This window comes from Heteronotia binoei, chromosome 15 (assembly GCF_032191835.1).
Source record: "Heteronotia binoei isolate CCM8104 ecotype False Entrance Well chromosome 15, APGP_CSIRO_Hbin_v1, whole genome shotgun sequence".
NCBI classification, from domain to species: Eukaryota; Metazoa; Chordata; class Lepidosauria; order Squamata; family Gekkonidae; genus Heteronotia; species Heteronotia binoei.
Window position 1 is genome coordinate 66,783,012 of NC_083237.1, and position 13,148 is coordinate 66,796,159.

General features: G+C 51.7%; 2 protein-coding genes across 2 annotated transcripts in view; one reads left to right on the plus strand and one right to left on the minus strand.

Annotated features, from left to right (window-relative positions):
• TUBG1 (tubulin gamma 1) lies at nucleotides 1–10,828 on the minus strand. Its single transcript, XM_060256136.1, has 11 exons — nucleotides 10,702–10,828; nucleotides 10,449–10,561; nucleotides 6,723–6,890; nucleotides 6,441–6,509; nucleotides 5,388–5,467; nucleotides 3,215–3,341; nucleotides 2,540–2,626; nucleotides 2,231–2,380; nucleotides 1,214–1,366; nucleotides 773–934; nucleotides 1–514 (listed from the first exon to the last, which is right to left on the minus strand). Exons 1-11 carry the CDS (start codon nucleotides 10,748–10,750, stop codon nucleotides 317–319), a joined length of 1,356 nt encoding a protein of 451 aa, XP_060112119.1. The 5' UTR covers nucleotides 10,751–10,828; the 3' UTR covers nucleotides 1–316.
• The window catches only part of RETREG3 (reticulophagy regulator family member 3), a 21,467-nt gene continuing 19,067 nt past the window's right edge, over nucleotides 10,749–13,148 (plus strand). The window contains exon 1 of the mRNA XM_060255281.1: nucleotides 10,749–11,119. Within this exon, the coding sequence (XP_060111264.1) occupies nucleotides 10,749–11,119 (371 nt within the window). The remainder of the gene's footprint in view (nucleotides 11,120–13,148) is intronic.

Sequence of the window (13,148 nt, forward strand, 5' to 3'; positions counted from 1 at the left end):
TACTGTTGCCGAAAGGAAAGCATTTAATGAACTACATTTGTGAGAAGTAGAGGGAACAAACAGGGAAAAACTTACTAGACCCAGTGAATTCCACTTTAAACAGAGATGCCATACAAAACGTATGGTTTTCACCATCTCTAGTAAGACAGACACCCAGTGCCTGGACTCTCAAGGGACAAGGGGGATGGATGAGAGGCTAAGCTCTACAGCCACACAAACTGTTCAACTCAGGGACTCCCCCTGCCTGCGTTGGAGGGATGGCGGAGGTGGCTGCATGCTTGTGAGAGAGTAAGAGACTCAAGCCTCCAAAAGCCGCTCACTGCTCTTGTGTACCCCAGGAGATGTAGTCAGGCCGCGTGGCAGCATGGTACTCGTCTATCAGCTCCTGGACAACCTTGCGGGAGTCATCGAGTTCATCAAAGTTCTCCTTGAACATGTCTTCCTTGCGGAATTGCTCCAGGAAGGCTTCACGCTTGCGCAGTTTGTCATATTGATGGCAAGTGCGTTCAAAGAGCTGGGCAAAAAGGAGGAGCACAAAACAGAGCAGCAGGAGGCAGAGAAAAAGAAATGTCATTTCCTGCAACAACAAGGATCCTACTGAACACTTCAGCCCAAAGCTACCCTGTGAGGTGAAAACCCGCTAAGGCCAACAATCCCTGATTCACATCACTCTTCAGAAATAATTTTAGTGCTGAACTGATTGCGATTCCTAAACTGCAAAACTACAGGAGTGCAGAAATGTGCCCCCCCCCCCCAATCTGTCCAGACTCACCGAGGAGATGTTGGTGTGATTAGCCATCATTAGCCCACTAACTCTGTGAGCTGAAGGCAAGTACGGAGACTTCCTGGAAAGGGCCACTTGAATGCTGGCTGGGCCCCAAGGGATGAAATTGGCCAGCTTCCTTTCACGAATTCGCTGCAAACTCTTATGGACCTGATGAGAGGGAAGGCAGACAGTTTGCATGTGCATGGATACTACTACGGAGAGCTGTTTAAGGTCAGAGGCCTTGTAGTCAAGTTACTTTCTCTTACGAAGCAGGGCCAAGAAGAGAGGTTCACTCCAGATGACAAGGATAATTTTAAAAAGTCCCACAGGTAACACAGAACTCGTACTGAATTGTGGGCTATATTGTGCATCCTCCTCCTTCCACACTCCTCATGACGCCCTTCTAAGCCTCCCAGGTTTGGCTGACCTTCCTCCCCATCTACTAGCCTGAGTGGGGTCCACTTCCCCCTGGATTATGTTGAGGATAGCGATGTAGCAGTGGTTCGTCTGTCGATCACGCCCCATGGATACCATGACATTCTTGGGTTGCAGAAGTCGCCGCATGACATCCAGGACGGTGGTTTTGCGCACGCTGGCCACCTGTGGGCAACAAGAGGGCAGCACAGATGTCTCATGGCATGCAGGGTGGCTGGGGGCATCATTCCTTCCAGAGGAGTCTGTTTTAGTGCACAACAGGCCAAGTAAAACAAGCACACCTGGCTTCAGTGAAACGGCTGCAGCTTCCCAAGCAACTAGAAAGGCTAAATGAGACATCTTTCCCCCCGCCCCCCCACTCCAGGTATCGTGCCGTGTCCCTTTTAAGAGATTTCGGCTAGCCTGTTTTTTTCCCCTGAAGTACAGATAGGAATAGACGGAAACAGGTAGATGGGAAAAACTGCCATGGACTGCCTGCCGTGGTGAGGCAACTGCAAACCTTCAGGTCAGGATAAAGAAGAGACTGAAAAGGCAGCCCGAGAGGGCACTCCCAAACACCACACAGCATGCATCTGATACCCGCTTCCGGACAGCCAGCCTTTGTGATATGCCCCTCTGCGTCTTGTCCTGCTGCTGTTTGTGGGCAGGGATAACAGGAGAGAAGACAAAGGCGTTCAGTGGGCCGTGGAAGCAGCTGAGGAGCTCAGGAAGGATCTTTGCTTGTGACTCGATTGAGAGGGAGGACATTACCTGCAGGTGGCCCTGGGGGGTCCCTTTTCAGAAAGGGCATGCCAACAAGGGAGGGCAAATGGACTCTCTGCCGGACTCTGCTCAAGGCAGCAAACGTGTTTCTTCCCACCTCGCTCTTCCATTGCCACAAGAACCCCCCAGAGTAGCCAAGGCAGAAAGAACAAGCCCCCAAGGAACCCAGCGTCACCTCAATCCCCGTGTGATGCCACTACCGCCCCACGCTGGCTACTGCTCCCAGGGCCCGGCTTGGAAAGAGGCTAGAGAAGGGCAAGGACTTACAGCCTGGTCTGTGGTGAGAGGCGTATACCCTGTGATCAAGAAATGCAACCTGGGGGTCGGGATAAGGGAGGCAATCAGCCCAATCAAATCGTTGTTCATGTAGCCGGGATAACGTAAGGTCGTCGTGCTGGCAGACATGATGGTGGAAACCTAGCAAAGAAGCGAGACGAGTCAGGGCAAGAGGCTGCAGTTGCAAATCTGGCCACGAGTTCCAGCCAAACCATGTGGAGCCACCCATCCGAAATCCAGGAAGATACAGGCAACAGATCCTGGTCCTGTTTGCAGCTCCCCGTGCCCCTGCTCACTCACCAGCTGGTTGATCTGGGAAAAAGTGGGGTTCTGGATGTGCAGCCTGTCGGTGGCGATGCGATTCAAAGCTGTGTTGTCTAGAACCACCTGCCAAAGAGGGAACAAACGGCTAAACAAGCACATGCTGCAGCACTGGGCTTTAGGTTCCATTCACTGCCCCAGTTCTTTCAGAATTGCCTGTATTCTCTGCAACCACAACAGAGCCAATTAGGCGGCAAATCATAAAATACAGCCCCGGGTGGGATGCGCCCCTCCAACGGCATTGCCGCAGGCCCTGAGAAACCCTGAGAAATCAACCCTCCCTGGGAAAGGAAGTGGTCTTCATGCCTGCCTGCCCATGAACATATGAAGCTGCCTTATACTGAATCAGACCCTTGGTCCATCAAAGTCAGTATTGTCTACTCAGACTGGCAGCGGCTCTCCAGGGTCTCAAGCTGAGGTTTTTCACACCTATTTGCCTGAACCCTTTTTTGGAGATGCAGGGGATTGAACCTGGGACCTTCTGCTTCCCAAGCAGATGCTCTACCACTGAGCCACCGTCCCTCCCCCGTCTGTGAGCCTGAAGCACAGGCAACCTCTTTCCCCACCCGCCACCCCTTCTGCTCAGGGAACGGAGGCCACTTCCCCTTTGACTCCAGAGGCAGGAACCTGCATTCCTCGCTCAGCACCCCTTACCACGCAATCAGCATTCTGAGTCAGCCGCTTGAGCGTCAGGAGAGAGTTGTAGGGCTGCACCACCACATCACTCATCTCATCCTGGTTGGGGAAAACCGAGTACGTCTGCACCAGTTTCTTAGGGTACCTGTTGGGAGTTGGGACCTTGTGAACGGGAATGCCATAAAATGCAGTTGTTTCCAGGGATGTGCCTTCATGATTTGGCACCCCTGGAGGTCGCATCCTCGGTGATCGTGACTCCTCTGGATTGTCTCATAACAGGTTTGTGAGCGCAGAGGTGCCAAGTGCTGCTGGGCACCAAGAGTTCTGAACTTTTGTGGAAGACCCAGCCCAGAGAAGTGTGGGGTGCAACAACATGGCATCAAAAACAAGACACCCATCTGAAAATGGTAATGGATCTTTCTTTCTTTAGGGATGCTCTAGGCTGATCCTTCATGAAGCAGATGGCCTGCATGGTGCCTTCCAACTCTGTACTTGTATGATGCTATAATCTCAATGGCAGATACTATCCACTCCCTTCAAATTTTGGGACTTAGAGGAAGAATGATCAGAAACACTGGGCCCTGCTTAGCATGAAGACTCCTCCCCCTCCCAGTGAAAGTCAGGCAAAGGAACTGGGGGGGTGCAGGGGGTAGAATACAACACAGGGGTTGTTATGTAAGTCCATCCTGCTCAGTGAGAAAAAAACATAACCTGTAAGTATTTTAACACCTCAAAAAAAAAAGCCTCCAACCTGCCAACTTAGTCTAAGAGAAGAAAACAGCCCACTCTCGAGTCAAAAGGACGGGCCCTGGCCGAGAGGGGCGTCTGTGTCCTGCTTCGCAAAAACAAGCCTTCCCAGTTACATCCACCAGGCTCTCAGGGATCCGTATATCTTGGGGAGGCTCCAGAAGCCCCGTGAGAGGTATTGAAGAGATGTCTGATAAGCCAGGTTTTCTTCCACCTCACTGAGCCTGATTTGGCAAGTTTCCTTGCAACCGCTAGCAGATTTCAGTAGCCTCCAGAGATGTAGAGCCAGTCGCTTGTTTCTTTTAACAGCGTAAAGCTTACATGGCTCTGAGGTGGGCCGCTGCTAGCTTCTCTGATCTGAAGCACGTCTACCTCTGCGCGGATGAAGGCTGGGAAGCGGAAAGGATGTCTGAATGCTGCTGAGCCCCACAAGGGCCCATCTGCAGTGCAAACCGCCACGAATACTTGGCCTTCAGGTGGTTACTGGCAGGAAGTTCGAAGCACCAACTGTGGCCCCATCAGAGGGTGCTGGGGTAAGTCTGCTCTGCTCCGTAACCAAGAATTCCCTGAGAGAAATTTAACATCTCCAAAAACCTGCCTGGCTATGGCGGAAGAGGAAGAAGGAGAAAACAGCCGCTAAGCCTGAGCGTGACCCTCCACTGGAAGTTCCCCCCTTCCTGGCTGGAGGGCCCCTTTGTTTCAGCAGAAAGAACCTGGGTAGGCAGTTCAGCATTCTAAGCAACCTGTTCTCATGCCAATGCCTGGGAGCAGAGGGCTTCCTTGCAACCTTGCACAGCACAAGACAGCTCCCTGGAGGTTTCTGGTACATGCAGCAGACTTGGGGGGGTGGACAAAGCTTAGCAGCAGCCATAAGCCTTGCCTGGGCTAAGCCCAAAGCTCCTGGGGACAACATCAGAAAGGCCCTGCTGGATCAGACTAGTGGGCCTTCAACCAATCTAGCACCCTGGGTCACACAGTGGCCAGTCAACTGCTCTGGGCAGCCAACGAACAAGGCACAGAAGCTCAGGTTTTCCCCTGATGTTGCCTCTGCTCCCAGTAATAGTTTCACAATGAAAATATTGATCTTCTGCATTCGGGGAGTAATTCTTCCGTGCATTATCAGCCCCAAGGGCAAGACCACTCTAAGAACTAATAGCCAAGTAAATGTTTTAACATCATTAACAAGGTTTACAACCAAATATCAGCTTTTCTGGGCTTAGCCGTGATTGAAGAGGCTTCCTCATCCAAGACCTTACAATTTCAGTTCCTCCCATGCTGCCAATGTCACAAATACAAGGCCCGCCCGCAGCAGGTTCCGGGTGGGGTGCTCAGAGGAAGTTCTACGCATCTTGGAATATCTGCCCACCTGCTGGCTTCTCAGAACAATCCGTCTTATTTCATCAACCGCATTGTGCCAAAGGGTGTATGCAATGCCATCATTTACCTGTCATTCAATCTCTCGAGGAGATAAGAACCCAAGCCCGATCCAGTCCCGCCTGCAATGGAATGGCACAGCACAAAACCCTGGAGGAAGAAGAACAGAACATGACAGAAAGCTTTTGGGAGGGCTCTCAATGCCTATCACAGCATGCAGGCCAAAGGACGCTCCTGCCACCTAGCCACGATTCTGTGCTCAGCACCTTCCACAAGGCAAAAGCCCTAGAAGACCCACTACAAACACAAATAAGAACATAAGAGAAGCCATGTTGGATCAGGCCAATGGCCCATCCAGTTCAACACTCTGTGTCACACAGTGGCAAAAAATTTTATACATACACACACACTGTTGCTAATAGCCACTGATGGACCTCTGCTCCATATTTTTATCTAAACCCCTCTTGAAGGTGGCTATGCTTGTGGCCGCCACCACCTCCTGTGGCAGTGAATTCCACATGTTAATCACCCTTTGGGTGAAGAAGTACTTCCTTTTATCCGTTTTAACCTGTCTGCTCAGCAATTTCATTGAATGCCCACGAGTTCTTGTATTGTGAGAAAGGGAGAAAAGTACTTCTTTCTCTACTTTCTCCATCCCATGCATTATCTTGTAAACTTCTATCATGTCACCCCGCAGTCGACGTTTCTCCAAGCTAAAGAGTCCCAAGTGTTTCAACCTTTCTTCAAATATGTTGCTTCACCCACAATGGACTACATAAATCTGTAATGTAAGGGTGAGCAGAGGTCACTGAGGGGGTGGGAATGGTGATAAAATGCTAGCAAGAGCTTAAGCAAAACCTAGTCTCACTGGCAGCTGGCTTAAAGACCCACAAACGCAGCCCTGAGCTCTTGAAGGACAATGTTTTTTTTATGGAACAAGTATAATTTGGTGGAATCTGTTATGATTCCAATGACTTATATTTGAAGAGGAGTCTCTTGTTGAAGAGCAAACTTAGGACAGTGTGCATCTGGGCCAAAATGAGATGGCAGAATTCCAACAACAAAAGAAATGTGGTTTCCCCATTGCCTTGTAGTATCATTTTTCTTGTCACATTTTTCTTACCTCTAAACTGTCACTGCCATCAGCTTCTCTGTCTATAATGTCAAAGATATCTTCATGGATCTTTTCTCCCTACAAAACATATTCAGAAATGTATACCACATTCAAAGCTGAATTCAACTGTAAGTATCTATATTCAGTCGCTTCCTAGAAAACAAATGTCTGAAGTCTTAACTTTCATTTAAGCAAATTTAAAAAAAACTCACTACCAGGATCTAATTCCAGGGAGGCACCGTCCGTTTCCTCACCATCTAGGTGTGAAGAACAGCTTATCGATCATCTTACCTGTGAAAAGCCGCTGGCCCAGTTATTCCCAGCCCCACCACCATGCTCAGACAGGTATATGTTTTCTGGGTTGTACAGCTTAGCATATGGGGAGTTCAGGATGGAGTGAATAACTCGTGGTTCCAGGTCCAGGAGAACAGCTCGTGGGATATAGTGCTCATCATCAGCCTGGTAAAGGGAAAACAAAGAGCCCTCCAGAACACAAACCAGTTCAGAGCAGCAATGATTTAAAAAGCTTCCTGGAGACTCTGCAGGGGTCCTTGGAGCTGCATGGAATGAGAGGCTGACTTGGGCCATAAACAGAGTGGAACCTTGGCATTCTTTTCTACGCTCTGAGGCCCCCCAACTCCTTGGTTTACCAGGGAGGCAGGCAACATGAAGGAGACTGGAAGATGGCTAGAGAGACATTGGCAGAAAGACATGGGATGGATCAGAGCACATCATCATAGCGCCCATTTGCAGGCTTATAAGGCAGCAGCGATGGCAGCAAAGAAGACTTTTTTGAACATATGAAGCTGCCTTCTACTGAATCAGACCCTTGGTCCATCAAAGTCAGTATTGTCTTCTCAGACTGGCAGCGGCTCTCCAGGGTCTCAAGCTGAGGATTTTCACGCCTACTTGCCTGGACCCTTTTTGGAGATGCCGGGGATTGAACCTGGGACCTTCTGCTTCCCAAGCAGATGATCTACCACTGAGCCACCGTCCCTCCCCTTAAGTCAGTATTGTCTACTCAGACTGGCAGTGGCTCTCCAGGATCTCCAGCTGAGGTTTTTCATGCCTATTTGCCTGGACCCCTTTTTGGATATGTCAGGGATTGAACCTGGGACCTTCTGCTTACCAAGCAGATGCTCTACTACTGAACCACCGTCCCTCCCCATGGACTCCATGGTTTTCTTTGCCACCATGGAGTCGCCAGAATCTCATCCAGCAACTGCTTAAAGTGAACTGTGATTTGGTAACACCTAAGTTCAACCATGTTGGTAATGGGAATTCGCCCACCAGCTGTGATGTCTGTGCAAGGTGCTCAGCTGACAGAATCTGTCATCCATGCCAATCTGAGGGCATATCCAGTTCCTGAGGTGTCAGAAACACCTGCTTGCCCTTCTGTTATGGGCAGATTCAGACTGATCCTGCCTCTGGATGTTCACCGGGGCCTTGGGAGCGTGAGGGCCAGGCTGTCTGCCCTGGGCCCACGTCCATTGTGGCTTTTGAAATCTTGTCAAAAAACGATATTGGAGCCATTGGTGAAAATCAAACTTCTCTCTGATTGAGAGGCCTCTTCCTAGATATCCGAAGGAGATAGTTATTAGACCTCTGCTCAAAAAAATCCCCTTCACTGGCTAAGAATGAGGTGGCCAATTGCAGGAGACTTTCTACTTGACCTTTTCTAGGAAAGGTGACAGGGCAGCTGGGGGCAGAACAGCCTCAAGGTGTCCTGAATGACACATCTACCCTTGACACACATCACTCTGGTTTCAGGCCTGGGTTCGGTACCGAGATGGCTTCAGCTGCACTGGTGGAGATTCAAGTTGGACAGGGACACCCCCCCCTCCCTGGTTGACACTGCTGGACCTCTCAGCCCCCTCTGACCACTCCATTCTTATTCACAGGCTTGAGTATGGAATTGGTATTAAGGGCTTAGCCCTTTGGCAGTCTCGCTGTTTTCTGTCTGACCAGACAAAGAGTCTCCCCTAGACATGCAGAACCAACTGGGTGAAATTTATCTTGTGGGGTACCATGGGGTTCCATTCCCTCACCCCTGCTCTTTCCACATATAAATATGAGGCCACTGACTGCAGCTTTGGGGTTGGGTGTCATGAATATGCAGGTAACACTCAGCTCTATATTTCTCAAGCCTTCTGATATGTCTGCCTTGGTTCTGAACCTGTGTTTTGACGTTGTGGTCAAGTGGGTAAGGCAGAAAAAAAACTGAAGCTGAATCCAAACAAGACAGAGGTCATTCTGGTTGGGAAGGGGCTGAATCCACTAGTCCTTGATGGATTGACGCTAGGTTTTTAAGAACACGTTAAGAGCCCAGGAGTACTCATGGACCCCACCTTGCTGTTTGAATAACAGGTTGACAAGGTGTTCAGGAGCACCTGACTCACCAGCTTGCTCCTTACCTAGGCTCAGCTGATCTGGCCATACTGATCCAATTCTTCTGTGGCAGGCCGACTGCGGTCAGGGGCTAGCTGCTGGGAACACACATCGCCCATTCTGAAACAGCTACACTGGCTGCCAATCTGTTTCTGAGTTTAATTCAAGGCACTGGTTATGATCTTTAAAGCTCTTCATGACCTGGGACATGCATATTTGAAGGACTGTCGGCTTGTATATGTTCTTCTGCACAAGCTACGTTCCTCAGACAGTCCCTCTCTTGGGTGGCCCATTTAGCATAGAGGCCTTTTCCATTGCAGCTCCAGTTCTGTGGAAGGAGCTCCTGGGAGAGGTGAGGGGCCCTTTCCTGGAGATCTGAAGCGGGCGGGTTCTGCACGGCCTGCCTGTTTGCTAGGGCTTTCGAGGTTTAAATAGCAGGCATCTTTAACCGGGGAGGGTTCTGGGGCTGGATACCTTTGGTTTTCACTGGGGATGTTTTAACTAATATCGTAAACTGCCTTGAACCAAGATAAAAAAGTGAAATATAAGCAAATAAGCCAGAATGCCATACAGGCCTCTGAGGAATGGTGTTCCAGAGCTAGGACACTACCAGGGAGGTAGTGAAGGATGGTGGCTCAGTGGTAGAGCATCTGCTTGGGAAGCAGAAGGTCCCAGGTTCAATCCCCGGCATCTCCAACTGAAAAGGGTCCAGGCAAGTAGGTGTGAAAAACCTCCGTTTGAGATCCCGGAGCGCCGTGAATGGGGCTGTGGCTCAGGGGTAGAGAATCTCCCAGGTTCAATTCCTGGCATCTCCAACTGAAAATGGTCCAGGTAAATAGGCGTGAAAAACCTCAGCTTGAGACCCTGGAGAGCCGCTGCCAGTCTGAGTAGACAATACTGACTTTGATGGACCAAAGGTCTGATTCAGTAGAAGGCAGCTTCAGATGTTCATATGTAAAGCTCATATCTCTGGTACCTTGTCTTACATTTAGAGGAGAGGACGGTGGCTCAGTGATAGAGCATCTGCTTGGAAAGCAGAAGGTCCCAGGTTTAATCCCCGGCATCTCTAACTAAAAAGGGTCCAGGCAAGTAGGCATGAAAAACTTCAGCTTGAGACCCTGGAGAGCCACTGCCGGTGAGGGGAGGGATGGTGGCTCAGTGGTAGAGCATCTGCTTGGGAAGCAGAAGGTCCCAGGTTCAATCCCTGGCATCTCCGAAAAAAGGGTCCAGGCAAATGGGTGTGGAAAACGTCAGCTGGAGACCCTGGAGAGCCATGAATGGGGCTGTGGCTCAGGGGCAGAGCATCTGCTTGGTAAGCAGAAGGTCCCAGGTTCAATTCCTGGCATCTCCAACTGAAAATGGTCCAGGTAAATAGGCGTGAAAAACCTCAGCTTGAGACCCTGGAGAGTAGACAAGACTGACTTTGATGGACCAAAGGTCTGATTCAGTATAAGGCAGCTTCATATGTCCATACAACAGGGGGGGGGGGTAAAAACCCCTTGTTTTGCACCATGGTCCGCAAGAGAAATCTGGGGCGGGGGGGCTCACTTTTTAATTCCAACCGACACGTTTCCCCTGAAGGGCGCCTGCCTGCCTCCCTCCCTGCCCAGTTCTGTTCTGTTCTCCTACCTGGTAGAAAAAGACATCCTTGCGGTCGGTGCCCTCCATGGCGAACTCCTCCACGATGCCCTCGGGGCTGATGCCATGTTCTGCACAGAGCTGCTTCCAGAACTCGAAGCCGACTGCGGGCGAGAGAGAGAGGCCAGGGGGCGATGGGGGGAATGCACTGCCGGGACCAGCCCCGCCCGCCCCTTCCAGCCAAGGGAGCCCAGCAGAGCCCCTGCCCCGCTGTCCCGCCCCGCTGTCCCGCCCGGGCACGCACTCTGGTTGCCGCACTGGCCCAGCTGCAGGGTGATGATCTCCCGGGGCATGGCCGCCTGCCTTCCCGCCGCTCCCGGACTCCCTTCCGACGGCGCCGCGCACGCGCACCAGAGCCGGCTGCCGTACAGCAAGATGGCCCCTCCCAGCCGGGCGGCCGCTTGTGACGCAACGACGCGCGCCGGCTCCTCCCTCCCTCCCTGGCGGGGGCTGCGAAGGATGGCGGCGGGTCCGGGCGGCGGGGCTCCCCCGGCGGAGGCGGCGTCGGCGTGGCGGGAGCGGCGAGTGCGGGAGCTGAGCGCGGCGCTGAGGAGCCGCCTGGGGCCTTACGAGCCGCCGCTGAGCGCCCTGCAGGCCCTGCTGGTGTGGGAGAGGCCGCGCCGCAGCGCTCTCGCCTGGGCCGCCGCGCACGCAGCCTTCGGGTGGGTCCCCCGCGCGGGAGAGGAGGGCGGGAGACTCCGGGAGGGAGGGCGGGAGACTCCGGGAGAGGAGGGCGGGGGACGCCGGGAGAGGACGGGGGGGCACAAGCGCCGCCCCTCGTGGGCAGGAGGCCGAGAAAGGGTAAGAGCCACACGAGTCCGCAGAGCCAGCGTGGCCGCCCAGCCTCTGCTTAAGACCCCCGCGGAAGGGGAGCCCTCCGCCTCCCAGGGAGGAAGCCCCCCCAACAGTCGGGCAGTTCTGCCTTGGAAGGGACCTCCAGGGTCACCTAGCCCAACCCCCTGCACAATGCAGGAAACTCACAAACCCCTCCCCCTAAATTCACAGGATCCTCATTGCTGTCAGGTGGCCATCTAGCCTCTGCTGAAAAACCTCCAAGGAAGGAGAGCCCACCACCTCCCCAGGAGGAAGGCTCTTCCACTTAGGAATTGCTAGAGTTGCAAGGGATCTCCCGGGTCATCTAATGCAACCCCCTGCACAATGCAGGAAACACACAAACACCTCCCCCTAAATTCACAGGATCCTCATTGCTGTCAGAGGGCCATCCAGCCTCTGCTTAAAAACCTCCAAGGAAGGAGAGCCCACCACCTCCTGAGGAAGCCTCTTCCACTGAAGAACCACTCTAAACTCACAAAACTCCTCCCCCTAAATCCACAGGATTCTCACTGCTGTCAGGTGGCCATCCAGCCTCTGTTGAAAAACCTCGAAGGAAGGAGAGCCCACCCCCCCCAAGGAAGCCTGTTCCACTGAGGAATCCCTCTAATGATCAGGAAGTTCATAGAATCATAGAGTTGGAAGGGACCTCCAGGGTCATCTAGTCAACCCCCTGCACAATGCAGGAAACCCACAAACACCTCCCCCTAAATTCACAGGATCTTCATTGCTGTCAGATGGCCATCCAGCCTCTGTTTAAAATCCTCCAAGGAAGGAGAGCCCGCCAGCTCCCAAGGCAGCCTGTTCCACTGAGGAATCGCTCTAACGGTCAGGAAGTTCTTCCTAATGTTGAGCTGGGAACTCTTTTGATTTAATTTCAACCCATTGGTTCTGGTCCTACCTTCCGGGGCCACAGAAAACATTTCCACACCATCCTCTATATGACAGCCCTTCAAGTACTTGAAGATGGTGATCCTATCACCTCTCAGCCGCCTCCTCTCCAGGCTAAACATCCCCAGCTCCTTCAACCTTTCCTTACAGGACTTGGTCTCCATAGCTTTGCAACAAGGAAGGTTTAGCTTTCTCTTTTCCATGGCTTTTCCCTTTTCCATGGCTTTGCACCAAGGAAAGTTTTCTCTTTCCTTTCCCCCCTAAGTATGTTGGTTTTGTCTGTTTCTCTTTGGGTGATGGAAAACAGTCTTAAAGCTTGAAGAAGCAAGTTTTCATATTTTCTGACAGATGCCAACATGTGCACGTGTGGGTTGGTTTCAGTCCTGGATGAATGGTCAGCGCCTCACTGTTGTAATGGGCCTCATGGTAGGGAATGAGTCCTGACCTTGCAATCCTATGCAGTGACCTCCAAGACGGAGGAGTAATCCTGCTGGAGAGTCAGTCAGGCTGCTGGCTGCTTATTCCCTTTTGCAGGGAAGAATGGGCCCTTCATCCTTAGGCACTGTCCCAGGTCACCAGACTGCCCCTTGACTGATGTAAACTCCACATAGAACTGAATAGTGAGCAGCTCTTGTTAAATTTAAATATATTGCCATCATGCTTGTCCTTTGACAATCTTAGAGTGATTCTGAATAAAATCCTATGGTAAGAAATACTAACGGAGAAGGGAGTTGAAGAGGGTGGAAATTCCTTACAGGTGAAATATTGAAAGCACAATCACAAACAATTCCTCTGAGAAGGAAAAATGGGAGGAGCCTAAAAAAAAGCCAAGGTGGCTCCATAAACAGGTCTCTAAAGATTGTTGTAGGTTTTTCCGGACTGAATGGCCGCGGTCTTAGCATTGTGAGATATGACGTTTCACTAGCACCTGTGACTGGCGTCTTCAGAGGTATAACCCAGAAAACTGAG

What these genes read in the sequence shown, in the direction of transcription:
- TUBG1 (XM_060256136.1), bottom strand. Translation starts at nt 10,750, where the DNA reads ATGCCCCGGGAGATCATCACCCTGCAGCTGGGCCAGTGCGGCAACCAG. An exon ending in AGGATGTCTTTTTCTACCAG is followed by an intron (nt 6,891 to 10,448) that starts GTAGGAGAACAG and finishes TCCCTTTACCAG; the next exon opens with GCTGATGATGAGCACTATAT. An exon ending in GGGCCAGCGGCTTTTCACAG is followed by an intron (nt 6,510 to 6,722) that starts GTAAGATGATCG and finishes TATGTTTTGTAG; the next exon opens with GGAGAAAAGATCCATGAAGA.